Here is a 23,473-nt window from a genome sequence, read left to right as displayed (position 1 = left end):
CCCTAAATGACGTAGCCGTGTACCTCAGATCTTCCCATCTCAGCATAACGTATATTGCAAGCCAGCGCCGCAGTCAGAAACCATGGTAAATGCGATATGTTACAACTTCATAACTCGACAGCTGTCGGTTGATTTGACTTACTGTTAAGCTCGTGATATCTTACTCCTATGATAAATGAATCGTATTTACGAGGATCTAATATACGATATTTTTTATAAGATTGCAATTAATACAGCTGTAATTTAGCGATATCAGATAACAACATATATTTGACAGTTAGTTTTTATCGAAATCATAGTAGGGTGTTAGGGTACACTAGTTTAACTATTACGAGTATTAGACACTAGTAAGGAGTAATATATTGCTCTAGTTGTCGAATTATAGAGTTGTAAAATATCGCATTTACTATGGTGCTCTGACTGCGGCGCTCGCATGCGAAATACGTTATCTACTTTCTACACACGTCAGCACCACAAGACGGCAAAATGAGCATCTCTCAAGAACTACCATCATGGTTCTCTTCCTCGTACATCGAAACCTCACCGTCTTGCTCACAGCTTGTACTTCCAGCTGACAATGCAAAGCCAACGATCATATCATTCTTCCGACATTGCGGATGTCCAGGTCCGTTACCTACAGTACATACATGACTTGAGCCAAAACTGACATGTCCTGATGGAGCCACCGAAGCAATGAGAAATGCAACAGCCCAACACCCCAATATCAACTTCATCGCCGTGTCTCACAGCGACCAGCCATAAACTGAGAAATGGCTAGAAGCTATCGGTGGTCCTGGCGAAGCTGCATTAGACCCTGTGGCTGTTATTGTCGTTGATAAGCGTGAAATTTATGCAAAATGGGGCTTAGGTGTTGTTTCTTAGGGCCATGTTCTAAGTGTCGCGGGCTTACTGGGGGTCTGGAAAGTCGGGAAGGAAAAGGGTATTTGGAATAGGCCAACAGAGAGTGGTAGTAGATGGCAGTGTAGTGGGCAGTGGGCAACTGATGGGGAGGGCTTCGTGTGCTGGGGAGGACCTGCGGCGAAGGCAGATGAAAGTAATTGATATTGCGGAGGCGATTCATGCTCTGCGAAAGCCTGATGCACGCTGACCGGTGCTTGACGCTCATGTTTTGATTCGAACTGTGGAAGCCTGCAGAGCTCTCACTTGATTACTTTTTTGTCTACTGGCTTGACAGAAGGGCCATGTGCAATCAAATACTATCTTTATTCGGGCGAGCTTCGATACGATATAGAGCGGTACTCTCTCGCCGAGAACCTTCCTCCCGGCGTATCAGTGAGCCATGTTGCTTCGATCTGAATGTAGATCTCCAATATTGAAGTGAAGATGTGATGCCACGCACTATAAGATCCGCTTACGAACAATAACAAGATTTGAATATACCAGACAACCGAAATACAAACTCAGTGTTCATGTAGGGTGCTGGAATACAGGAGCAATAATAAAAGATCGATATACTAGGTTCGAGAGATCCTGCAAAGGACCGGGGAATATGTACCTGTATCACGGGTCCCTTCGTCCCTGGAGCTTCAACGGCATACCGATCCAAAGCCAACGAAGAAGGACACATATTCTAAAGAGGTAATCATGATTCTACACTCATTCGCCTATTGCTCTAATAATCACTTTTCTTAAAGTGGCTTCATCTTCCGACGCAACCTTTTGTTTTTGTCTTTCTTATCTCCATTGCTTTGGTTTCCCAACATGGCCCCCGAACAATCAAAACAACAACCGTCACGCAGTCTGGATGAAACCATACCAGCTTCATGCAGCTTCACGAGCCAAGAACTAGATTCTGAGACATGGAGCAGGTGGATTCGCTGCGTGTACACACCTGGTCTCACGGCGACTGAGTTCCTCGATCACTGGAATCAGGCATACAGTTGCACCCAAGCAGATTTGATGGCATTAGATACCGAAATACCCAAAATTGTTCAATATTGGCAGTTCCTCGAAGCAGTTCATTCCCACCCCGACTTGGAACAGTGGTATCCCAATGCGGATTGGGAGTCGAAGGAAGCTATTTCGATGGATCAAGTTCGAGGCCAATTTTTGGAAATTGCTATCAACATCCCCGCAAGAAAACAAATCGTCGCACTTGTGGCCCGATCGTCTAGTGGAAGTCGCATGGAAAAAGACGACTATCTTCTCTGGAGTCTAGAGTGGACCAAGCTTTTCTATGAGAGGACTTACGGCAAAATTCAATCCGAATGCCGCTTTCTCACCTTTGTTCAGTCATCAAATACCCCCTTGCGGCCAACCGGAGAGGTATCGACTTTTTTTGCCAGCCTGCGCAATGAGGTTGAAGAATATGAGGGAGAGTTGCTCATAGTCGTCAACGGCTGGGATGGGTTAACGACTGATCGAATGAGCTTCTACAACCTGTTTTCCCACTGGGCAGAGCGCATTACTCTCCGAATCTATTCCCAGGAGTCCACCTGGCAGCAAAAGAAATTCTTCGAAGTCAATGTCGCGCACGTCTGCTCGGTCTTCAGAGGTGAAATAGAGTTTGATATTGAGGACCTGGACAACGGCTTCTCTCTCAACGATTCGACCGCTTTGTTCATTCGGAGATTTAGCGCTATCTCTCTAATCAAAGATGATATTTCTGTTGTATCGACCGAGTTGCGTGCGCTGACCAACGTCAGAAACGAGCAGCCGGAGTCCCGCAATTTATCAAAACACATTTGTGGCGACTGCAATATCCCATTTCCGACTTCTATTGACCTTAATCGGCACATGCATCACAAGCACGAGCAACACGAAAATCCTGAAATGCATCTGCGCTGCACTTTCTGTGGGTATCTATTCTCGAGGAAGGACCACAGAGATCGACATGCGAGAGAGACATGCCCCCAAAACCGGACCTCACAGTCTTTGATCCGTGAAACTGTGTTTCATCAGCCATATCTGCCCAAACACGAGCCCACAGCGGACCGAAAGTGCTCAAAAGCCCTGCAACCCTCTCTTGACCAGCAGCCATTGATCAAGCAAGAGCCTCCAGCCAAGAAACTAAAGCGCTGTCGAAGAGGAAGTAAAGTCCGGTTCCTACCCCCAGAGTCTCTGCCTAAAGGTTCGGATAATGGAATTCTTTCTTATTACCAACTCACAGAGAGGCACGCCAAACATCTCCCCCGTCTAGAACTTAATTCTAGCAATCTTGACGGCATGGAAAAAGACATCGTGTACAAAGGAGAGCTTTTTTGTAGATATCCGAAGTGCGAACACTTCAAACGATATTCACAGCCCACAAAGCTGCGAACGCATTATGAGAGAAACCACCGCTTCCGATATCAACCGTCCTCACACCCGGGCATCTTAACAAGTTTGACGAACATTTACACGCAGAGGGAATTGAATGGCTGGCAAGATGGGCACAGCTTGGACAGGACGAGGCTGGGGAAAAGCCAATGCCAACAAGGAAATAGGCGTGTGTGCACGCAGATCACAGCTGTATTCCAGGATCATGGCCTTTAGCTTATAGTGTGTCGATAGTAGGATAGCAATTGGGATAGCTCGTAAATTACTCTGCAATAAAAAAGAAGTCCAGGGAGCCGAAGAAGTCAAAGTTTATTGAAATTAGAGCTGGAGAATATTCTTATACAGACCAGATAGACGGCCTCTACGTGGGAAAAGAGCATACTGAGATTGATTTGACTTTGCGCTATTAGCATCGTCTAGAAGCTTGATTTACTAGTCGAAAGGCAATGTGCCTTTAAAAAGCTAGCTGCCTATATCCATCGATGGCCTCGGTGATGTCAAGTACAGTATTACCAAGTAGAATAACTTACATGCGATTTTAACCTAGAATACATTGAACATAACCCTAACCTACCTATTTTAGCTGGGCACGTGACCGATAATGGAAGCTCCCTCATAGTGTCAAATTGGCGGAGAATATCACCAATCCCAGCATGTTAGCTCAGGGGAAGAGCGCCGTAAGTGTCCAATGTCTGGACCCACAACAGAACCTCCACTAACCAATTACACAGGGGCTCATAACCCGGAGGGTATGTTTCACCGACTCCGTCAATTACTCGATTCATCCAACTAACGGTCAACCAGACCCTGGATCGAAACCAGGACATGCTATGTCTATCTTTTTTTTCTTTTTCTTTTTCTTCTTAACTTATTATTTATTGATATTTTGGCAGGGGCCTTTTGGATATACCTACCATCGTTTTACTCAGTGTGCAAAAAGTAGTTATATCTATACCTCGTTCAATGCATATCTATCTGGCAATCTAAACGAAATGGCATTTGCTAGTGGAAGTTACCAGCCACAAGTAGGAAACATTTGACAGTTTTGTTTGCTCATGACACGAGAAGAACTGATCAGACTTATGCCTCAGGGGAGAACAGAAAATGGTAGGAAAGAAATACGCAGACATTAATTATAAAATGGACAAGGAAGAGAAGAGAAGTTAGAGCAGCGCTGAAGTAGAGCGAAACAAAAGGCGAACAAGACCAGACACAATCATTCAAGATATACCAAGACCTTCACCTTCCCTTCGCTTGACAGGGAATTCAAGAAATCATTCACCAGGGGTAGCCTTGCTCATGCTAATCAGACGCTTCACACCGACCTGGAGTTATAGATGTTAGTTGTCAATCCATATCAGAAGGGGTAAAGTTAAGGTTGACTCACCATCCAATTGCCACATTCATCATTCCGGTTGGTAATGATTGCCACCTGAATGGATTGAGCGGCGGCGTAATCACGAGCCTGGATTGCGCCAGCCAGGTTCTTCATATCCTCGATGGTGTTGGGCTTGAGCAGGTCCTCGTTGTTCAAATGGTCAAAGAGGATGTTCAAGCGGCGTTCAGCATCGTCGACCTGGACCTTGAACGCCGCGGGGGCTCGGGACTTGACGCGCGCCATATCTGCCGAGAGGATATCGAAGATAGGCTGTGCGTTGGCAGGGATATGGGAACGGTCACCGGGGGCTGGGGAAATGTCAGTTACTAGGCTTGTAGTACTCAATTGGAAGCGACTTACGGTATTTGGGAGCCGGGGGAGCCGCACGCTGCGACTGGGCTGTACTAGGCCGGGATACCTGGGGTGGCGGAGGGACTGCCTGGGCCATAGGAGGAGGCTGGGTCGCGACAGGCGTGCTAGGCGCATATGGGTTCACTGGCGGTGGTTGTGAGACCGCCTGGGTGGCATATGGAGAGGCAGCTCCCTGGGGAGGGGGAGGCACTGGGCCACGGTTCTGCAGTTGCGGGCTTGCGGCCTGAGAAGCAGGGCTCGGTGCGTACCGGTTGGTTGGTGGCGGCATGCTAGGGGGAGCATTGTAGGGGGACGGTCCTCGAGGGATCGACGCCGGAGGTGCCATAGTGGATCCCGAAGAGCCCATCGGCGGTGACTGCGGGAGACTCGCGTACGGGTTGGGAGGCGGCGGGGAAGGCCCGGGGATATGGGAAACAGGCGGGACAGCGGATGGCGGCGACATCATACGCGGGGGAGGCGCTTGTCCCACCTTAGGTGGAGGGGGCACAGATGGTGCTCGGGGACCGCCAACCGGAGGGGGCCCAGTAGGGGGAGGTCCTTGGCTCAGAGTCGGCGACTGGTTGGGGAACGGAGAGGCAATGGGTGCAGCGGCAGCCGCAGGGGTTGAGCGGCGGGGGGTGGGAGCCTTTGCGAAGCCCTCGGGCAAATCGTTCCATGCAGGAAGGCCGGTAGCGGTGGTGTATGTTGTGATGGGAGGGTTGGCCGGCGACTGGTTCGATGCACGGGGAGGGGGAGGGACACCAGCACCTGCAGGCTGTCCACCAAATGCAGATGGAGGGCCATAGCCTGTGGGTCTCATGCCCTGAGTTGGCTGATATCCAGTCGCGGGTGCGTATGCTCCTCCGCTAGGAATAGCAGCATAGGGGTTGGCCGGCTGGGATGGCGAAACAGTCGTCTGAGGGGCATACGGGTTCGCAGGCTGCGTGATGGCGGGCGCAGCGGGGGCAAAGGCGTTGGGATGAGAGACTGAGGGGGTAGCAGGGGAAGCAAGATTGGTTTGCTGCGGCTGGTAAATGTTGGGCTGTTGCGGGAGGGGCTTAAAGGCGGACTTCGCTCCAACAGTGGCCTGCGCCTTCTGCGGTGCCTGTCTCGTGGCTAGCCTGATACGGTTGCGGGCCAGTTCAGCCTCGGGATGCTTCTCAGGGACAAGGTCGAGGTACTTCTGAGCGATTTGCAGGCGTCCGTGGGTAGCGACAACATCGGCATATTCGACGTACTTGTCGTACAAGACACTCAAGCGCCACTCGGAGTCCTTGGACCGTTCCGTATCCTGGAACTTGGTGACTTGACGGAAGATAGTAACCTTCTCAATCAAACCCTGTAGGGCGCGGACGTGAATGGAGAAGCCGGAGCCGTTGGCATTGGTCTCAATTCCTTTCTGCTCGTTCTCGCGAAGTTCATCGACCCAGATGGCGACAACCTTCTCAAGCTTCGAGCCAGCCAAGTAACAGAAAGAGGCATCCTTGCGGGCACTCTTATCCTCTGCGCCCTGAACTTGCTCAAGAAGGCGGTCACCAAGGACATCGCAGAGATCAGGGAATTCCTTCTCGTCGGCAAATGTGCACAGGGCGGCCATAACCTCCTTCCAGTTGGACAGATCGGCATTGTGTACAACATCCCAGAGGTTCTTACCCACAATAGACGCGAGCAGACGCATATAGTTAGGGCCACCGGCCTGCTTAGAAAAGTAGTGTTCCTGAGCCTTCTCGACGCACTTGGGACCACCACAGATGGCAATCATGAATGCGTCAGACATGCGATCCTCGCGGAGCGCAACATCCAAAGCCTTCTCGAATTCACCGAGGAGCAGAGCACGAGTGATCTGCTGCTCTGCCTCAGTCTCTGATCCATTGAAGATCTGGAAGGGGTTGTTGGTTTGGGCACCCTTGGAAGCAGCCAGTTCAGACAGGAAGCTGTCCTCCTCGGGGTTGGGCTCAAACATAGATTGCAGGCGCTTGTGCTTCTTAGCTCCCGCCGGCTTCTCGGCGACTCCATTGGCCTGCTCGCCTTCCTTCTTGTCCAGACCAAGCTTCGCGAGGCTATCGGCAGCCTCATCAGCAGCCTGATCCTGGAAGCCCAAGTACTCGACCAAATCCTTGCGTGGGTTGGCGGAGATCAAAGCCTGCATCACCTTCCAGTCTGCCTTTTCTTCTTCACTGGAGGCATCTGTGGCCCGAGTCTCACAGAGTGTCTTGAGGTCACCCTCCTTCAAAGCGTTCTCGAAGGCTTCCGTGGCATTTCCAACGCTCTCATCAACCTCGAAAGGCGTAATCTTGATCTTGGACACACGAGAGTCCTTCTCATTAAGGCCAAAAGAAACTACCCGGCCACCAAAGCCAAAGGTGGCACCGCATGGCCGTTCGAGCCAGCGAGGAGCCTTGGGAAGAGTGAATTTGGAGACTTGAGGCTGTGTTTGGGCCTTGTTGAAGAAGTCTTCGCCGTCCAAGGCTTGGTTGTGGTCGGCAATAGCCTGAGCATTGTCGGTCTTCGTGTTCTGCAGGGTCTGGACCGAGATCCTTCCATCGAACGAGGCGGTAGCAAAGAAGTTCGGGTTGTGAGGGTTCCAGCGAGTCTGGAAGGTCCAGTTCGTGACAACGGGGAACTCTCCGTAGGCTTGACCGGTCTGTGGGTTCCAGCAGATGTTGCGGTTATCCTTACCGGAAGAAAGAAGAAGGCTTGGGTCATGGTCACACCATGAAAGGGAAAGAACACCTGACTCGTGGCCTTTGAGTGTCTGTAGAAAGCATATTAGCATCCGATGCCTTGAGGATGGGCAGTAAACATACCCGCTCGGGGGCGTGGGAGTTGCGCAGATCCCAGACATAAAGGTATGGGTCTGACTCGAGCGGTGTCGATGTGATGAGCTTAGTGGGCTAGACACAATTTGTTAGCTAGACTAGTAAAGCATCGATGAGAAGCATAGTGATATCTACCTTCTCAGGGTCCCATGCGACTGCGCTGACAGCTTTCCGGCCCATGTTGTTCAATGTCAGACTTTCTTTCTTGGTCTTGACATCCCAGACTGTGACAAAACCGGCGCTACTACCGGTAACCAAAATATGAGGGACCTTCTTGTTCCAGTCCAAACAGTCGATGTCATCTGTGCGGGCGGCGTTGTTACCCAAGCGAAATGGGTTCTCGAGGTTGTTTAGGTCGGAGATGAATAGCTCTCCCTTTGCACCACCAGTGGCGAGAAGGTTCGAGTGTTTGGGGTTGAACTGGAGGGCCTTGATGGCGCCGCTGTGTTTGGTTGTCCTTGACATCAAAGCATCGCTGGGAAGTCGGTTAGCAAGACCCGATGATTATTTGGCATAGATGTTCCACCAACCTAGATCCAGCAAGTAGCTTATCAGCGTTCCATAGATCCAACGATCCGTTCTCCAAACCGCCCGCAATGATACCCCGTTTGCTGTCCTCGGATGTAGTCCAGGCGAGATCGTTGAAGCTAGACACAGTATTCGATCAGCAGACTGCTCCCCGTCAAGTCCTGGATGACAATCATACCCAGCGTCCGTATCGATCTTAGCTAGTGGCTGCAGCTCCTCGCTCGCGTCCTCGCGGTCGAGACCCAGATCCCACAGCTCGAGACATGTCTTGTTGGAGAAGTCGGCATCGACAGCCCCAGCGCGGGTTCCGGTGGCGATCAATGGCGATGCGGCCCCGGGCGACCAGGCGAAGGTGGCCGTCCTTGGGATTTCCCTCAGACGCACCATGATGATGGTATGGCGGTATGTTTTGGAGATGATCGAGGCCAATAGATCAAAGGAAAGAAAGGAAAACGAGAGCTTAAATAAAGGAAAGGATCAAGAATCACCCCCTATGAATAATTGACAACGGGGTGATGTTCTAGAGGTCCCAAGTATAGTAGTAAACCAAGTGGCCTCCTGGACTTGGAGGGACCGGGGAACTCGCGCTAAACTACTATGGGACTCGCCAAAACACCCCCGAGGCTTGGGCTGCACGTGATATCTGTTCCGCTCTGGGTGAAGGGGTCTTGAACATAAGATCCTGCTTTAATTGCACGCGCTACGCTCTTTTCATTTCCAGCAACCTCGAATTTCGTCGCATCGCCCCCTATATCTGAGATTCCCACAAGTTGAACCTGAGCGGAACTGAACACCATGAGCGAAACCACTCGGTTGAAGAGCACCGTCTACGTCGGAGGACTTGACCAGTCCGTAACTGCGCACACTCTTGCAGAAGCATTCGTTCCTTTTGGCGAAGTTGTCGATATTTCGCTGCCTAAGCCGGATCAGCCGAACTCCACCGACGTTCACCGTGGATATGGATATGTTGAGTTTGATCTACCACAAGACGCCAAAGAGGCAATCGACAACATGGACGGCAGCGAGATTTACGGACGCACTATCAAGGTTGCTCAAGCAAAGCCGCAGAAGGATGCCAACGAGGGATTAGGCAGCAAGACCGCAATTTGGGAACAGGTGCGTAGGACTCGATTTTATCTGGTCGCATTCGGAACTAACCCCATTGCCTACAGGAGGGCTATTTGGCCAAGCATGCAGTCAGCGAAGAGGACCGGGAAGCTGCCGAAGAGGCGCAAGCTGCCAGCGGTCGTCCGCAAGACCCGATGCAGGGCTTAGAACAGCTAGATGTTGCCGGGCCAAAGCCCGAGTGAAGCATGCTACACCTTACGATAGCTACGACGAAAATGACAAACAAAAAAGCATAAATCCAAAACACGACAGTACTATTTGTCACAAGTACATCATCAGGAACCAGGCTCGCGAAGTCGGAATATGTACACGGGCTCCCGAACCCGAGCCCGTTCCTTTTTGTCTCCGCTGCTTTGCTCAAATTATGCTCAGCGGCTTCACATTCTCCTAATCAACAATACAAGCGGCAGGAATTCCAAAAAGCTGCGAATCGCATTGAGGAGCTCAAAGAAACATGATGGTACATTTAGTGCTCACGGCTCTCGGGGCTGTTGCGGTAGAGACGCAGGGTCTTATCGGTCATCAGCTTCTTGCCGCAAGAGTAGATGGCAGCGCCGACGGCAACACTAGAATCATGGCAGTTAGCATCGCACACAAGCTGAGTTGTCCGGCAGAGCAGATAGGAGAAAATTCGGGTATGGGCTCCGGGATTGAGCGGGAAATTGTATAAGATAAGTTTAGACATACGCGAGGACGAATCCTAAATGTCAAAAGAATGTTAGATTGATTATTTGTCCCCGACTTGTAGCAAAAGTAGTATGACATACCGATGGGGAGCAATTCTGGGGGGATTCTCTTGAGCTGGCGCAGACGCTGGGAGATGGTGTGCGCTGTAAACACAGGGTTAGTTCAATTGCCATGAAATGGTCGCGAAGCCAATTTATATGGCTCCGTTTATCACCAGATCTAGTGATCCAGGAGATTCATACCGCTATGAGGCTCCTTCTGTAGCCAGGAGTTAGTAACCGAACCGATCATATGATCACGCCTCAGCCGAGGGAGAAAGGAACATACCGGGGAAGCAAAGGCAAAGGCCCGTGTGGGCTGCATTCGCAGCATGCGAGTAGGATACATGGCGAGAGTGAGTTGCTAGACGAAGTGCAAGCAAGAGAAGTAGTGGGATGAGGAGGTTGGACGGGCAGCTTTCCAGAAACGTGACTGGCTCGGGTGTAAAAGCGAGAACGCTCAGTGGCTCTCGCTTGACCGCCCGCGGTCATACCCGGCACTTCACAGCTTCAATCACCCAACGTCGCTCTTCCCGGCTCACTTTCTCCCCTCCTCCTGATCATACCACTCCAATTCTTTTTCTTGTGTGTTGTTTCTTCTGGAGCTACACATCGCAAATATGGGTGCCATTCCGGAAGCCGACCCCGATGAGGTTCTTGAGACCAAGCCCTTCAAGTTCGTGACTGGTACGTTCTCTCCCCTCTCCCACGAAACCGGGACCAGACGCCCAAAATAAGAGTCAATGGCTAATTGAATTGCAGCTGGTGCGTATATATCCGAATCCTGTCCGCTTGCTTCGCTTCGAGGATGCGTTTGGACTGTTACCCCCCGATCGGCTGGTGGATGGTGAAATTGACAATTTTTGATTGAATCGCAGGCTACGACGCCCGTTTCCCCCAGCAGAACCAGTACGTGATTTCGTCCCTGTTCGATAATATATGATTACTAACGTTCGTTCCGTTGTTAGGACCAAGCACTGCTGGCAGAACTATGTCGACTACTACAAGTGCACCGCTGCCAAGGGCGAGGATTTCCGCCCCTGCAAGCAGGTATGTCAGGCAATATTCAAATGGAAACACAGTGATATCTAATCTGTCTTTCTGCAGTTCTACCACTCCTTCCGCTCTCTGTGCCCCAAGGCCTGGACCGACCGTTGGGACGCTCAGCGTGGTACGTATTGAATCGCCTGATTTTGCTTTCATTCATGCTAACGATTCATTACAGAGGCTGGCAACTTCCCTGCTCACCTCGACAAATAGATAGCCAACGAGCATTTTGGGTTGGTTAAATGAGCTGTGTCAATTTTATGTATCGTCAAGTTCCAATGTACTCTACTGGGTCACGCGGGATACAGTTCCCTATCTTCCTAGGCCATTTTGTCCATCAAGGCAAGAAAGGATGTCTATAGACTCGCCGTATCGCAAAGACACTTATTGTTAGCTGGTGCTAGTCGTACTAAGTTAGGGTAATTTCTCTGTCGTTGTAGATATTGTTTTGCCGGCCATGGCTTACAATCGCAAATTAAGACCACCCAGGAAACAGTTGTCCTTGCGGAAATGCTTTAAGTGCGATTCAGTGTGTATCTAATTCTATATGATCCCAGTCTCCCAGCAAGACGTATCCACCACATCCTGTACAGGGTAGGCCATGTTCAAGGCAGGTGTTGTTTGACTCACCGTGACCATCACTCAAGTCTCTAATGAAAGAGACCCCCAAAGAATGCTAGCTATATACAAGCCAAAGAGTTGCTCGTAAATCCCAAAATTGCACCACCCAAACATAAAATAACAAAAGATGGCAAAAGTCGTATATACCGAGAAATGATCGGGCAGAGGCGTAAATGAGGTTTTGAGATGGCGAATGATGAAAAAGGTAGCCCGAAGAGAGATGGCAGCTTTGCATCTCTACCTTTATAGAGCCTTCATCTTACGGTAAAGCTTCTTGTGCTCCTCAAGGAAGAGGAAGGTAGCAATGGTGTGAGGACCCAGGCGAATAAAGCTAGGCACCCAACCACGGAAAGTCCATGCAAGGCCTTCCTTGCGACAGATATCACGCAGAAGACCCGCAATGGTATGGCCGCGGCTCTCAGCAGGAGAAGCGCTCATAATGCGAGTCTTAATCACATCCACAGGACTGCAGACGGTAGTAGCCACGAACCCAGCCATGAACGATGCTGTGAAGTGTGTGCCCAGGTTATCGGCCATGCCGGCCTTCTCGATACACATGCGCTTGAAGGTATCGTAAGAGGCAAGTTGCGAGGCAGTCATGAGAATCGCACGGGTGGAGTTGGGCCACACTCCACGGAAGAGAGAACCGAATCCCTCTGTCTTGGTCATCTGCACGAGGCCGTGGAATGCGTGGCGGTAGTTGCGACGCTGGGCTGGAGGGAGGGCTGCGTCGGATTGCATGCGGACGTTCATCACATCGGCTGGGTTACCGGCAATACCACCGATGAAGCCGGATGCGCAGGCCATGCCAACCAAGGTCAGCATGCTCGGTGCAGCGCCCGCTTCTGAGGGCGTGGCGAAGCGCGACTTCAGTTCTTCGTATATACCAAATCGAGTTGTGGAATACGTTATTTGTCGGAGGAGCGCGGCCGAGAGCTATAATTCCAGATCCAATTCGTCCCCTGTTAGCCAACTTTTCCCTTCATTAGTGGTGCCCTGGCATCTCTGCCATGCACGGGGTCTTGAGCTTTGCACATACACCACTATATAACCCGGTGAAACCAGTATTCTTCACAATATGTCCAAATGTGCCAATCATTGTTCTCGGCGCATCAGGCGCGCGCGTCTGTAACCGGACCTATTATGCGACAAGCGATCTATCAGCGTCTGGGCTCGAAACCACGGGTGGCCACAAAAGGACCGAACCGTCTCGGACGGAAAGCCGCCACATACCTTGACTAGAAACACCATGTCAGTATGAATAACGCTATCAGCTAGGAACCAACATACCCAAATCCAGCGGATGCGTCACGCCTGCAGCAAAGCATGACGCGGAACCTCCAAACCAAAACGGATAATGCATCTGCTTCGGTTTTGAGGGCGTCTGAACGGGCGCGACCCGGTGGGCAGGAGCCTCCAACATCTTGCCGTCTGACATGGTGACTTAGATCCCTATGAACAAGAAGAAAAAACAAAAGGAGGGGAGAGCTGAAGTAAGGCTCTTTTTTTTCGGACTTTGACGTAATTTCGTCAAAAACCAACGGAGTCAAATCAGACCTCCGAGACCCACTCGGCCCGTCAGTCTGGGCCAATCACATCTATCTGACTCATGGCGGCTGCATAATCTGGCCAATCACGGCATCGGTTATGCGTTTCCTTTGCGCCGATGGAACAAACGCTCTGTAAGGGACATGCAACCCCGAGTCCCTGAATGCTATAGACGGCTATTTCTCGGTGGTTGAAATGGGCACCGAGGCTGTGATCGCGAGTATCGCCATTGATGTCTCCGCGTTTGATCTCTGCGGACTTTATTCGGCTATGGAGATCTTCGGATTTATTGCGGGTGTTTGGATAACCGAGGGACGAGCCTTGGAGGGGTGTAGAGGGGTGATGAGATATCCACAAAACCTAAGTTTAGGTGAGACGATCAGGGTATAGCGTGTATTGATGCCCACAGTAGACACGGTCTAATGAAATTTAACTGAAATTGGGCTTAGATATATTTCTTGATAGTATAAGTTGACGTTAGTTGCTGCGCGCAAATATATACCTTGGCTGTGGTTCGAGAGACTGAGCAAAAAGAAATTACTAGTGCAATGTATATAGTTCTAACCAAGGGGACAAAGATATGCGACACATTGTATTGAATTTTTAGTAAAATAGCAGACAGTAAGTGGACAGTTTCACAAAATATATAGCATGTGTAGGGCCAACACCAGAAGCAACAGTGAAAACAGTGAAAGAAAGCATTTCCAATAACCAGACTAAGATAGAGACAAAGTTGTGAAGTATTGCATCCATTCCATGCTAAAACCATTCTCAAAATGCACACCGAGTTTCCTGTCTGAACTGCGGATTGATCTCCATCAGATATGATAATGTACTTCGGGGACTAATTTCCCCGGCCCGAAGATGTTTTGATAGACGTTAACCGCAGACAATTTCAAGCTCGACCAACCCCCAGACTCACCACCAAAAATGCGGTTGTTCGCAACAGGCCGAGCCTTGCGCGCCAGCAGTGGCCGCTGGGCAATTGCCTCAACCCGGCCCCGAACCGCCATTCCGCGATCCCTCCCACTGAAGTCGATCACCCTCACCCGCAATTGGAGCTCAACCACAGCCCGCCAAACAAACGAACCAAAGAGCACAGCCTCGCAAACACCAAAGCAACCCTCAACCCTCAATATCGAGGGCGACACCTACCCAACCGACCAATGGACCAACACCCCAGACACAATCCTCTCCCACGTCGGACGACGCCTTTACCTAGACGAGAACCACCCACTCGCCATAACGCGCAAGCTAATCGAAAGCCAATTCCCGACCCCAAGCTACGGCAATTACTCAGAGAAGAACCCAGTCGTCTCAACAAAACATAACTTCGACGTCCTCGGCTTCCCGGCAGACCACCCAGGCCGCAGCCGCACTGATACCTACTACGTCAACGACAAGACCGTCCTGCGCACACACACAAGCGCCCACCAGCAAGCTTACTTCCAGCAAATCGCCCGCAATGAAAAGACCCGCCCAGACGAAGTTGGTTACACTGTCATCGCGGATGTCTACCGCCGCGACGCAATCGACCGCAGCCACTACCCTGTCTTCCACCAGATGGAAGGTGCAATGCTGTGGAAGCGGCCAGCCACGGACCCGCTAGCAGCGTCCAAGGAAACAGCCGCTAAGATCATGGCTGATGTGGAGAAGATCCCTAAGCATGATGTTGTCGTCGAGGATCCTAACCCGACTATCCATGATCAGCGCAATCCCTTGCAGAGTGAGCATCATAGCGCCGAGGAAGTCGAGGCAGTGGCTGCGCATTTGAAGCGCTCGCTTGAGAGGATGGTTATTAAGATTTTCACGGAAGCAAGTAAAGCCGCGGCGGCTAGTAGCGGCGGCGATGTCGAGGCTGAGCCGTTGAAGGTGCGCTGGGTGGAGGCTTACTTTCCCTTCACGAGCCCGTCGTGGGAGCTGGAGGTCTTCTGGCAAGGGGACTGGCTGGAGATCCTGGGCTGTGGAGTGATCAAGCAGGATTTACTGATCAATTCGGACGTGCCGGACCGCATTGGCTGGGCTTTTGGACTTGGTCTTGAGCGTATTGCCATGTTGCTCTTCAACATCCCTGATATCCGGTTGTTCTGGTCGCGCGATGAGCGGTTCCTGTCCCAGTTCCGGGCTGGGCATATTGCGCGCTTTGAGCCTTTCTCTAAGCACCCGGCTTGCTATAAGGATGTTGCTTTCTGGTTGCCTGGAGCTGCTGTGACTGGTGGCGGTAGTGCTGCTGGGGGTGCGGTGCCTTTCCATGAGAATGATGTTATGGAGATTGTTCGGTTGGTTGGTGGGGATCTTGTTGAGGATGTTACTCTCATTGATGAGTTTACGCATCCGAAGACTGCGCGGAAGAGCATGTGTTATCGGATTAATTACCGCAGTTTGGAGAGGACGTTGACGAACGAGGAGGCTAATGAGATCGATCTGAAGGTTCGGGAGAAGTTGGTCGGTGATCTTGGTGTTGAGTTGAGGTGATTTCGGCTTAGATCTTGTACTATACTGTTACTATTAGATGTGAATTTGTAAATTATAGCATTCATTAAATCAAAGCCTTTTGGATACTCGCGCGAGTCTAGTATACTGACCCAAGCATCTACCTAATTGAAGCACTACATTATAAAGCAGTCCATAGAAAGAGACATGAAAACATCAGAGGCTATGACAGCGCCCCAGAAGGTGTATATTGTACAGATGAGGAGGAGAGAGGTAGCAGAGGATAGCGACCCAGATTGCACGAAACAAGTGAAACACAACACCCACACGAGACAATCCAGACGCCTCCAGGCACATGCAACAAAGGTGTATCATACAACCGAATTCAAGAGACAAGCAGAAAGGAAGGAAAGGTTTCTCCCGGGTCCAAAATCCAGCCGTATCCGAGTACAAAACCCTATCGTGATCATGATGTATGGTATATGGTACAGAGAAGAAAGGAGTGAGGAAAAGGCGGAAAGAAGTGAAGAATTATAAGGTATTGTCGGAAGAGATTTAGTCGTTCTTGACGACACCAACCTTAGCAGCCTAACAGAGAGAAGAACGTCAGTCATAATGGGCATCAATACTGAAATAGCAGTGGTACTCACCCGCAGAACGCGGCCGTTAAGGGTGAAGCCCTTGCTCTGGACGAACATGACATCTCCATCCTCGAGACCCTCGGACTTGGCCATGAAGGTAGCCTCGTGCAGGTTAGGGTCGAACTTCTGGGCCTTGCCATCGACCTTCTCGCCGGGGTCGAAGCGCTCGAGACCGTGCTTCTGCAGGGTGGTCAGGAGGATGTGTTGGGTCATCTTAAGACCGGAGACGAGCTCAAGGAAGTCCTTGTTCTCTTCGGTCTTCTCAGCAGAGAGCTTATCCTCGGGCACGGCCAGCAGCGCGCGGTCAAAGTTGTCAATGCTGTCAAGGAGGTCCTTGGCGAAACGCTGAATGGCGAAGTTACGGGCGCCATCCATGTCACGCTTGGTGCGCTCCTGGAGGTTGCGGAAGTCGGCGACGGAGCGAAGGTACTTGTCCTACAGAGGAATTATTTAGCATTGTGGATGGAAGGCGTGGAGCTTAGACGAATGACAAACCTTCAACTCGATCACTTCCTTGTTCTTCTCATCAAGCTCCTTCTGGAGGGGATTCTCCGCCTCTCCATTCTGAGCTTCCGTTGCCTCCTTCTCTGTGGAGTAGCAGCGGGTGGTCTGGGGCGCGAATGCCCGAATAACCGGCACACGCAGCTGTGTTTGCCGCCGCAGCGCCTGCGATGCGGGGGAAGAAGAGGAGATGACGGAGCGGGCGGCCTGAGCCTGTCTGAAGATGGATCGTTGGAACATTATGAATAGTGAGATGTGGAATTGAGAAGCTTGGGAGATTCAGAGACTCGGGATGGTTCTCGGACAAAATTCATCGAGAATCACCTGACCGCTTTAAGGAAAAACGCAGGGCCGAGTGGACCTCCTTCTACTTTCTATCAGATCTACAGAACCTCGACATGTTAGCTCTTTGAAAAGGCATGCACATTTTGTTTATAATGAAAGGGACAGCTGCTTACCAGAAAAAACTTATTCACATTCATGCAATTCAATTTCTCGGTCCTGAACTATATAAATCATTTCTGGTGATATACATCTATGGCCAAACTCGAGACCCCATGAGAAGACAAAACATATCTATTATTCCCGAAAATGAGCACCCGTCATACGCTCAATATAGCCCGCAATCTGTCCGCCATAGACCTCTCCGCTGCCTCACTGACAGGCGCAAACACATCATATCCATGAGGAAGAGCCGGATAAACATGAAGCTCCGTCTCAATATTCTCCTTTGCGATCCGCGAAATATACTTCAAATTCTCCTCAAGGAACATGTCCAAAGTGCCAACCTCCAGGTATGTACTCGGAAGACCCTTGACACTAGCCGCACGAGCCGGAGCAGCATACTGTGACACGCGATCGGTTCCATAATCATCACCCAGGTAAGCAGACCAAGCGGTGATGTTTGCTTCAGGTAACCACGTAAGGAGACCATCCATTGCCGGAATGGGAGCAATGTTGCGGTCATCCAACATGGGATAAATCAGCATCTGCTTTGCGACGGGAGGCGAATGACCGCGATCCCGAGCCATCAGGCTGATGCTGGCTACCAAGTTTCCCCCTGCGCTCTCTCCAATTGTGATGATGCGCTTGGGATCAATTGAAAACTGAGCTGCGTGCTTCTGCAACCAGACCAATGCAGAATAGCCGTCTTCTGCGGGTGTCGGGTAAGGATGCTCAGGTGCCAATCTGTACTCGACAGAGAATACCTGCACGCCGGACTTTTGGGCAAGTAAATCCTGGGCTTTCTTGAAAACATGTGCACGGCCCATGATCAATCCGCCGCCGTGGAATTGTAGAATTGCCGGCTGTGGTGTCGTTGTGTCGAGGTCTTTTCTCCAGTGCCGGTATACAGCAATGGATTTCCGGTCATATGTTGTAATTTGATGTTCTTCATAGTTGACATCGGCAGATTCAGGGAGTAGCGTCATCAACTTCACAAAAACAGGTTCCACGCTAGCTCGAATGGACAGTGGGTTGCTTCTATCAGGCTGGGGGCCATTGGCTTTAGCTGCCAACAAGGGCGCTACAGCCTTTTGGAAGACTGGGTCGAATTGGAGAGGCATTATGTGGGTATATATTGGAGTAGGCTAAATTGATTTTGGTGCACAATAAAAGATAGAACATTTGAAGATCCAAGAACGAGCATCTTTATAACAGATCAGACTCGGCCCCCGTGCTTGGCGGGGCGAGCGCTTAGATAACTTTTGGGGCCGAACAGGGATCGAAAGTCTCCGCTGACACCCAAAGGGGCCTCGGGATCGGCTTGATTGATGCCGCAGACGGGTCGGTGAGTTTCATTATGGATTTGTCCGTATGACTCACTTCTGTATTTGATTAATTCAGTAGGCAGTTGTGAGACAAGAAAGACGAAAATGATATTCGAAAGAATTGCAAATTAGGCAAGCCTCAGAGATCCCCCTGGTAACTATTGCCTGCCCCTCTAGCCGATTACATATTACCTCTTGAAATCACAAAGGAACAAAGAGACAACACACATTCCTAACCACCGTATACACGAACCAATTTAATAATGCTGGTTCCATCGGCAAGTATTTCCTTCTCTTCCTCGAGATGATAATCTCCCCAGCGAGGCAGCAACACCGTCCAGATGTACCAATAGAGAACCCCGAAGAGGAGACTGCATTTGTTAGTAATATTCCAATGTATAACTATGAAAATGTCTTCAAACTCACATTCCAATACCAACAATTGCATAGGTCGCATAGAAGAAATCGACGTCCCCTTGCCAGTTGGGCGGCGGGATCCATGGGGTTATCAACAGAGTCAGGCATACCGCGACTCGTAGCCAGACAGCCGGCAACCAAGCCTTAAAGGGCCGCACAAGATCTGGCTCCCGATAGCGAACTATAAGTAGACCGACTGTAACTGACAATGCAAAGATCTGTCCTGGGTATCCCTCCAAATCTAGGATAAAGTTGTAGACGTCGCCTTGTGGCGGGAGAGAGATGACCAGAGCAGAGGGGATATAGTGCACAATCAGTCCACCGAGTGGAGTACCAAACGGCCGCGTTGACGAGAGAGCATTCTGCCATGGAAGGAACCCTTGTCGTGCTATTTCCTGGTTGACGCGCGCCTATAGTGTATACGTTAGTCTGAACCTTGTGGCCCAGAGGGAACAAACATACTAAGGCAAAGGTCACAACCATCACATTTCCAGCTGCGGAAATTGCGATGGCCAGCGGGAAGAAAACCTTTCCAATATGATCACCAAATAATCGTTGAAACAGCAACGCGCCCACCAATTCTCCGCTGTTTTTGATCTCTTCCAAAGGAATAACGAGAAAGTACGAAAGGTTTGCCAGGGTATACAATGCCCCAGCTGTCAGCAGGGCAGTGGGACAAACAGTCTTCACTATACCAACAGGGTCATGTACCTCATTGAGAACATTGTTCACGTTGTTTAGACCGGCATAGGAGTAGTAGACCTTAAACAACGCCGTCGAAAGCACGCTCCAGCTCCAATTTGATCCTTCCCACATTAAATCCCAAGAAAATGAACTGCCAGACTTTGCTCCTGGGGAGAAGTCATCAGTATTTCCATATAACTGGAGAAATACTACCCAGATTCCCGTCAAAGACATTGCACCAATGAGGAATATCTTCACCCATCCGAGGATATTCTGGATATAGATCCCCGTTTTCAAAAAGCAGCCATGAATGATAGTAATGACCGTCAAAAGACCAACAGCAAGTGCCTTATGTTGAGACTCAGTCGGCTCAGTACCAAGTGCAAAGAAGATATACTTCGAGAAAATGATGCAGTTGCTGGCCGTGAATCCCAGAAGCACCGCCTGGACTGCGATGAGGCTCGAGGCAAGAAACCGCGGTCGGGGATAGGTATACTCAAGGTACACCTATATACAACACTCCAGTTTAGCCGATGCATCTCTTGTGTGTTACAGCGGTATTTTTACCTTTTCCCCTCCTGACCGAGGTAGCATGCAACCGTACTCCATCGACACTGCCATACCACAAGCTGACAATATCGTTCCGACCAGCCATACTAAGAGAGTCAATCCAATACTTCCGGCGGATTTAACAATGGAGCCTGGAGTAGCGAAAATACCGCTGCCGATAACACGGGAAACGACTAATATGTATGCGCTTGACCAGTTGAGGCTTTTTCTATAGGTCGCTCCTGGTAGTGTATCGGGATATGGCGCGGGGAGCTCATCATGTGTATTATCTTGTGGTTGAGTTGTACTTTGTGAAATGGCATCGGAGTGGCTTGATGCGCCCAGAAGAGGCTGTGTTTCCTGGATACCCATGGTGAGGGTTTGATGTAGGAAACAAGAATCCCACGTCCGATTTAAATATTTCCAAGCAAAATCAACGAGTATCAAGACAGCCAGTGTTATCCACAGGAGATAAGGTGCTTTTTCGGAAGTTGCTTGGAAATCATCATATTGGCTGGCACGTCATTCAGGCCGGATGTTGTGTATTCCATCCCTGCGTTCGGCTGATTCAAGAATGGTACTTATGTTGATTGATCACTTGAAATGTAAGGTTGAGATTTAGATTGCTTATCATTTTACCCATCTGGAGTTTCTTGATTTCTTATATGTTGTTAATTCATTTCTGCATCACATGTAACAGCTGTAAAAGTACGACAACCCCAAATAGTCCAGATGATCCTTCTCAATATGACCCAAATTCCAGTAAGTGTCGGTCTAAAGATGACACTGAGCTTAGATATAGCATACCAAATGGATTTATAGGAAATGGGACTCGAGATTTCACTACAAATCAGAGTTGGCTATAGATCCAGAATAAGTAGTACTTCCATCCATGTATGCCACCGAACTGCGATGTCGACTGTCCAATCCTGAGCAAACGTTTTTATGCCTTCTGGTACATTAATCAACCGGTTAACTAGCTAAATATGTTACCACCGAAACCCTCCAGTAATAATGACCACCGGACAGATTCTATATTAGACTGTGCCACTTCTCCCTGTAATGATAAAGTCCCAACCTGAGTCCTGCATCACCTCTGAAATTTTTGCAAAGTAATTGCAATTTTCATACCCGTTGGTAGATGAGCGCAACGCAATCCGAGAATACGGTCGAAATTTAACCTCCAAGCCATTAAATACTTTAAAGTGTAAGAACCATCCCACCCCTATCTGCACCTTTGCTGAGGATAGGAGAAGGATTACATGAAAAACGGATCAAAGGTGATGCTGAGCTCGACACCATCGATTCGGTGGTTTTCAGTAAAACAAAACCAAAAGGCTCAATTTCATACGACTTCCGGGACTAAAAGCGATCTGTTACCAGTAAAATAAAACCAAAAAGCTCGACTTATTAGGATCCCCGAGGGCTAAAAGCCATCTCGCAACTTAGTCTTGAGAATTGAATGTGCCGTTAATAGATTAAAACCAGTTGACGGAAGCTAAAGAGCTGGCAGTGAAGCAGTACTTCCAAGTTGCCCAAGTTACCTTCAAGTTAAACAAATGCCCCCCAAGATATTTGATAGTAAGGAGACAGTCAGGTCTATTTGGTCTCGCAATCTTTCAACTCTGGACATTGGCCCTTCTTGGCACTCCTACTCTGTCTCTCCTTCTCTCTTTTTGCACCGGTTGCCTTAATTATTGCCCCTGTCAGCACTCAAAAGCCTCCGTCTTTCATTATTGGCCCAAATTTTCGCGCAGCATCCTCAAGCCAAGAGCATAGTTCTCAACTTCTGCAGTACAGACTCCATCGGGCATTTGTCCCTGTTTCCTGAGAGTGGATTTCCTTGGATACCGCAAGAATCGAAGGCGATCAATACCACCGCCTTATCGTCTAGTGCTTTGAACATGATGTTGTCAGGGTAAATATTATTGTGAACAAAATTGAGAGTATGAAGATGATTAATGCCAGCCTCGACTTGCTAGAGTGGGCTTTCGATATCAACCGGGCGCTCGTCCAAAATGCCGTCGCCGAATGCTCCCAGGGCTATGACATATTACGAAATGATCCTCGAAGATAAAAGACAGATGTGGTATTTTGGAATCTTCTGGAAACTGGATCGGTCGATAATAGGGAAGTCCTTTGGGCTTGACGAAACGTCCGGGCAACATGATCGAAAAGAAGTCTTCGCCATCGCAGAATATGACATGCGTATATAGGAAATTTGGATCACCATCAGACTCCCAACGTCGTGCCACGGAGTGGTAGTGCCTAATTAAATAAGGCCTGCTAGGAAGAAAATAAAATAATGTCGAAGGCTGATAATGAAGAAGATTGATGATTCGGTCTCGATGACAAGGGCATCTAAGTACTACAGATGCTCACCGACCCTAGCCACGATCACAATTTCGTTGAAATATTGAATACACAAAGCGGCGAAGACTGTACCGTTGATTTGCGAGCTGACGGGAAAGGCCTTTCTGGCTATACATTACTACTAGTACCTAGACGTAGCCAGTCAAGCACCCCGTTCTGCTAAGGATGATTTCACTGTATCTGCATATTACGGGATCTGGCAATGAACTATGATGGCTGGGAATCCAAACTTGCATAGCTTATATAATGCTACCACACGGTTTCGTTCATTTCCCACTTTTCTTCTACGCAGCAGGTGTCGCTATTCACGGCGAAGGTCGCTCTTCCGAGAAGAGAAACTACCTCAAAGGATTTTCGCTAATACCTCGGTCCAGGGAGCTCTATAACCGAGATACAATGTTTCTTGAGGTGGTCTCACGACCCACTTAACTCCCAGCCTCATTCAATTAGCCCTACCTACTAGGTCTCTACTAGGCCTAGTGCGGTGAGTCACTTTACGTATTTGGTCCCCGAACATTATGCCCTGCATATTTATTTCAATCTGGGAGGGTTGACTTCTTGACTGACTCATATAGTTAAGCTAAGCATGGATCTTTGAATCATTATTGCTTGGCGCTGCTGGCGCGGGGCCCTTCTACACTTGCGCAGTGACCGCCGGAATCGGCATTTAGATGGCGCAGCA

The 23,473-nt window shown here is 49.6% G+C and overlaps 11 protein-coding genes across 11 annotated transcripts; 5 read left to right on the top strand and 6 right to left on the bottom strand.

Annotated features, from left to right (window-relative positions):
* Window positions 1-1,722: 1,722 nt before the first annotated feature.
* Window positions 1,723-3,340, top strand: PENARI_c013G01538 (C2H2-type zinc finger protein; the record flags this gene model as incomplete). The annotated part of the gene is made up of 2 exons (XM_022633126.1): window positions 1,723-3,203; window positions 3,265-3,340. The coding sequence occupies 2 exons, from the start codon at window positions 1,723-1,725 to the stop codon at window positions 3,338-3,340; spliced, it is 1,557 nt and encodes a 518-aa protein (XP_022486935.1).
* A 1,213-nt stretch (window positions 3,341-4,553) lies between these two features.
* sec31 (putative protein transport protein (SEC31)) lies at window positions 4,554-8,742 on the bottom strand (the record flags this gene model as incomplete). The annotated part of the gene is made up of 7 exons (XM_022633160.1): window positions 4,554-4,604; window positions 4,667-4,965; window positions 5,018-7,763; window positions 7,816-7,902; window positions 7,963-8,302; window positions 8,358-8,474; window positions 8,534-8,742. The coding sequence occupies 7 exons, from the start codon at window positions 8,740-8,742 to the stop codon at window positions 4,554-4,556; spliced, it is 3,849 nt and encodes a 1,282-aa protein (XP_022486896.1).
* Window positions 8,743-9,150: 408 nt separating this feature from the next.
* Window positions 9,151-9,665, top strand: PENARI_c013G08320 (RNA-binding protein; the record flags this gene model as incomplete). The annotated part of the gene is made up of 2 exons (XM_022633284.1): window positions 9,151-9,471; window positions 9,528-9,665. The coding sequence occupies 2 exons, from the start codon at window positions 9,151-9,153 to the stop codon at window positions 9,663-9,665; spliced, it is 459 nt and encodes a 152-aa protein (XP_022486937.1).
* A 284-nt stretch (window positions 9,666-9,949) lies between these two features.
* PENARI_c013G08671 (uncharacterized protein) lies at window positions 9,950-10,557 on the bottom strand (the record flags this gene model as incomplete). Its single annotated transcript, XM_022633295.1, has 5 exons — window positions 9,950-10,049; window positions 10,171-10,183; window positions 10,251-10,313; window positions 10,413-10,428; window positions 10,498-10,557. The coding sequence occupies 5 exons, from the start codon at window positions 10,555-10,557 to the stop codon at window positions 9,950-9,952; spliced, it is 252 nt and encodes an 83-aa protein (XP_022486985.1).
* A 271-nt stretch (window positions 10,558-10,828) lies between these two features.
* On the top strand, window positions 10,829-11,468 carry PENARI_c013G03043 (cytochrome c oxidase subunit VIb; the record flags this gene model as incomplete). The annotated part of the gene is made up of 5 exons (XM_022633159.1): window positions 10,829-10,895; window positions 11,087-11,117; window positions 11,177-11,258; window positions 11,316-11,379; window positions 11,434-11,468. 5 exons carry the CDS (start codon window positions 10,829-10,831, stop codon window positions 11,466-11,468), a joined length of 279 nt encoding a protein of 92 aa, XP_022486964.1.
* Window positions 11,469-12,119: 651 nt separating this feature from the next.
* PENARI_c013G01075 (uncharacterized protein) lies at window positions 12,120-13,314 on the bottom strand (the record flags this gene model as incomplete). Its single annotated transcript, XM_022633114.1, has 4 exons — window positions 12,120-12,812; window positions 12,916-13,014; window positions 13,083-13,114; window positions 13,167-13,314. 4 exons carry the CDS (start codon window positions 13,312-13,314, stop codon window positions 12,120-12,122), a joined length of 972 nt encoding a protein of 323 aa, XP_022486928.1.
* A 305-nt stretch (window positions 13,315-13,619) lies between these two features.
* Window positions 13,620-13,794, top strand: PENARI_c013G11629 (uncharacterized protein; the record flags this gene model as incomplete). Its single annotated transcript, XM_022633369.1, has 2 exons — window positions 13,620-13,719; window positions 13,790-13,794. The coding sequence occupies 2 exons, from the start codon at window positions 13,620-13,622 to the stop codon at window positions 13,792-13,794; spliced, it is 105 nt and encodes a 34-aa protein (XP_022486774.1).
* A 560-nt stretch (window positions 13,795-14,354) lies between these two features.
* Window positions 14,355-15,899, top strand: PENARI_c013G05999 (phenylalanine--tRNA ligase; the record flags this gene model as incomplete). The annotated part of the gene is made up of 1 exon (XM_022633229.1): window positions 14,355-15,899. The coding sequence occupies one exon, from the start codon at window positions 14,355-14,357 to the stop codon at window positions 15,897-15,899; it is 1,545 nt and encodes a 514-aa protein (XP_022486876.1).
* A 513-nt stretch (window positions 15,900-16,412) lies between these two features.
* Window positions 16,413-17,239, bottom strand: grpE (mitochondrial nucleotide exchange factor MGE1; the record flags this gene model as incomplete). Its single annotated transcript, XM_022633379.1, has 3 exons — window positions 16,413-16,445; window positions 16,508-16,933; window positions 16,994-17,239. The coding sequence occupies 3 exons, from the start codon at window positions 17,237-17,239 to the stop codon at window positions 16,413-16,415; spliced, it is 705 nt and encodes a 234-aa protein (XP_022487005.1).
* A 362-nt stretch (window positions 17,240-17,601) lies between these two features.
* On the bottom strand, window positions 17,602-18,564 carry PENARI_c013G02482 (alpha/beta hydrolase; the record flags this gene model as incomplete). Its single annotated transcript, XM_022633148.1, has 1 exon — window positions 17,602-18,564. One exon carries the CDS (start codon window positions 18,562-18,564, stop codon window positions 17,602-17,604), a length of 963 nt encoding a protein of 320 aa, XP_022486855.1.
* A 436-nt stretch (window positions 18,565-19,000) lies between these two features.
* On the bottom strand, window positions 19,001-20,790 carry PENARI_c013G06375 (putative methionine permease; the record flags this gene model as incomplete). The annotated part of the gene is made up of 4 exons (XM_022633238.1): window positions 19,001-19,139; window positions 19,195-19,595; window positions 19,648-20,376; window positions 20,437-20,790. 4 exons carry the CDS (start codon window positions 20,788-20,790, stop codon window positions 19,001-19,003), a joined length of 1,623 nt encoding a protein of 540 aa, XP_022487000.1.
* Between the last annotated feature and the right edge of the window lie 2,683 nt (window positions 20,791-23,473).

Source organism: Penicillium arizonense (assembly GCF_001773325.1).
Source record: "Penicillium arizonense strain CBS 141311 chromosome Unknown PENARI_contig013, whole genome shotgun sequence".
Lineage (NCBI taxonomy): Eukaryota > Fungi > Ascomycota > Eurotiomycetes > Eurotiales > Aspergillaceae > Penicillium > Penicillium arizonense.
This window is presented reverse-complemented; position numbering and strand designations above follow the sequence as displayed.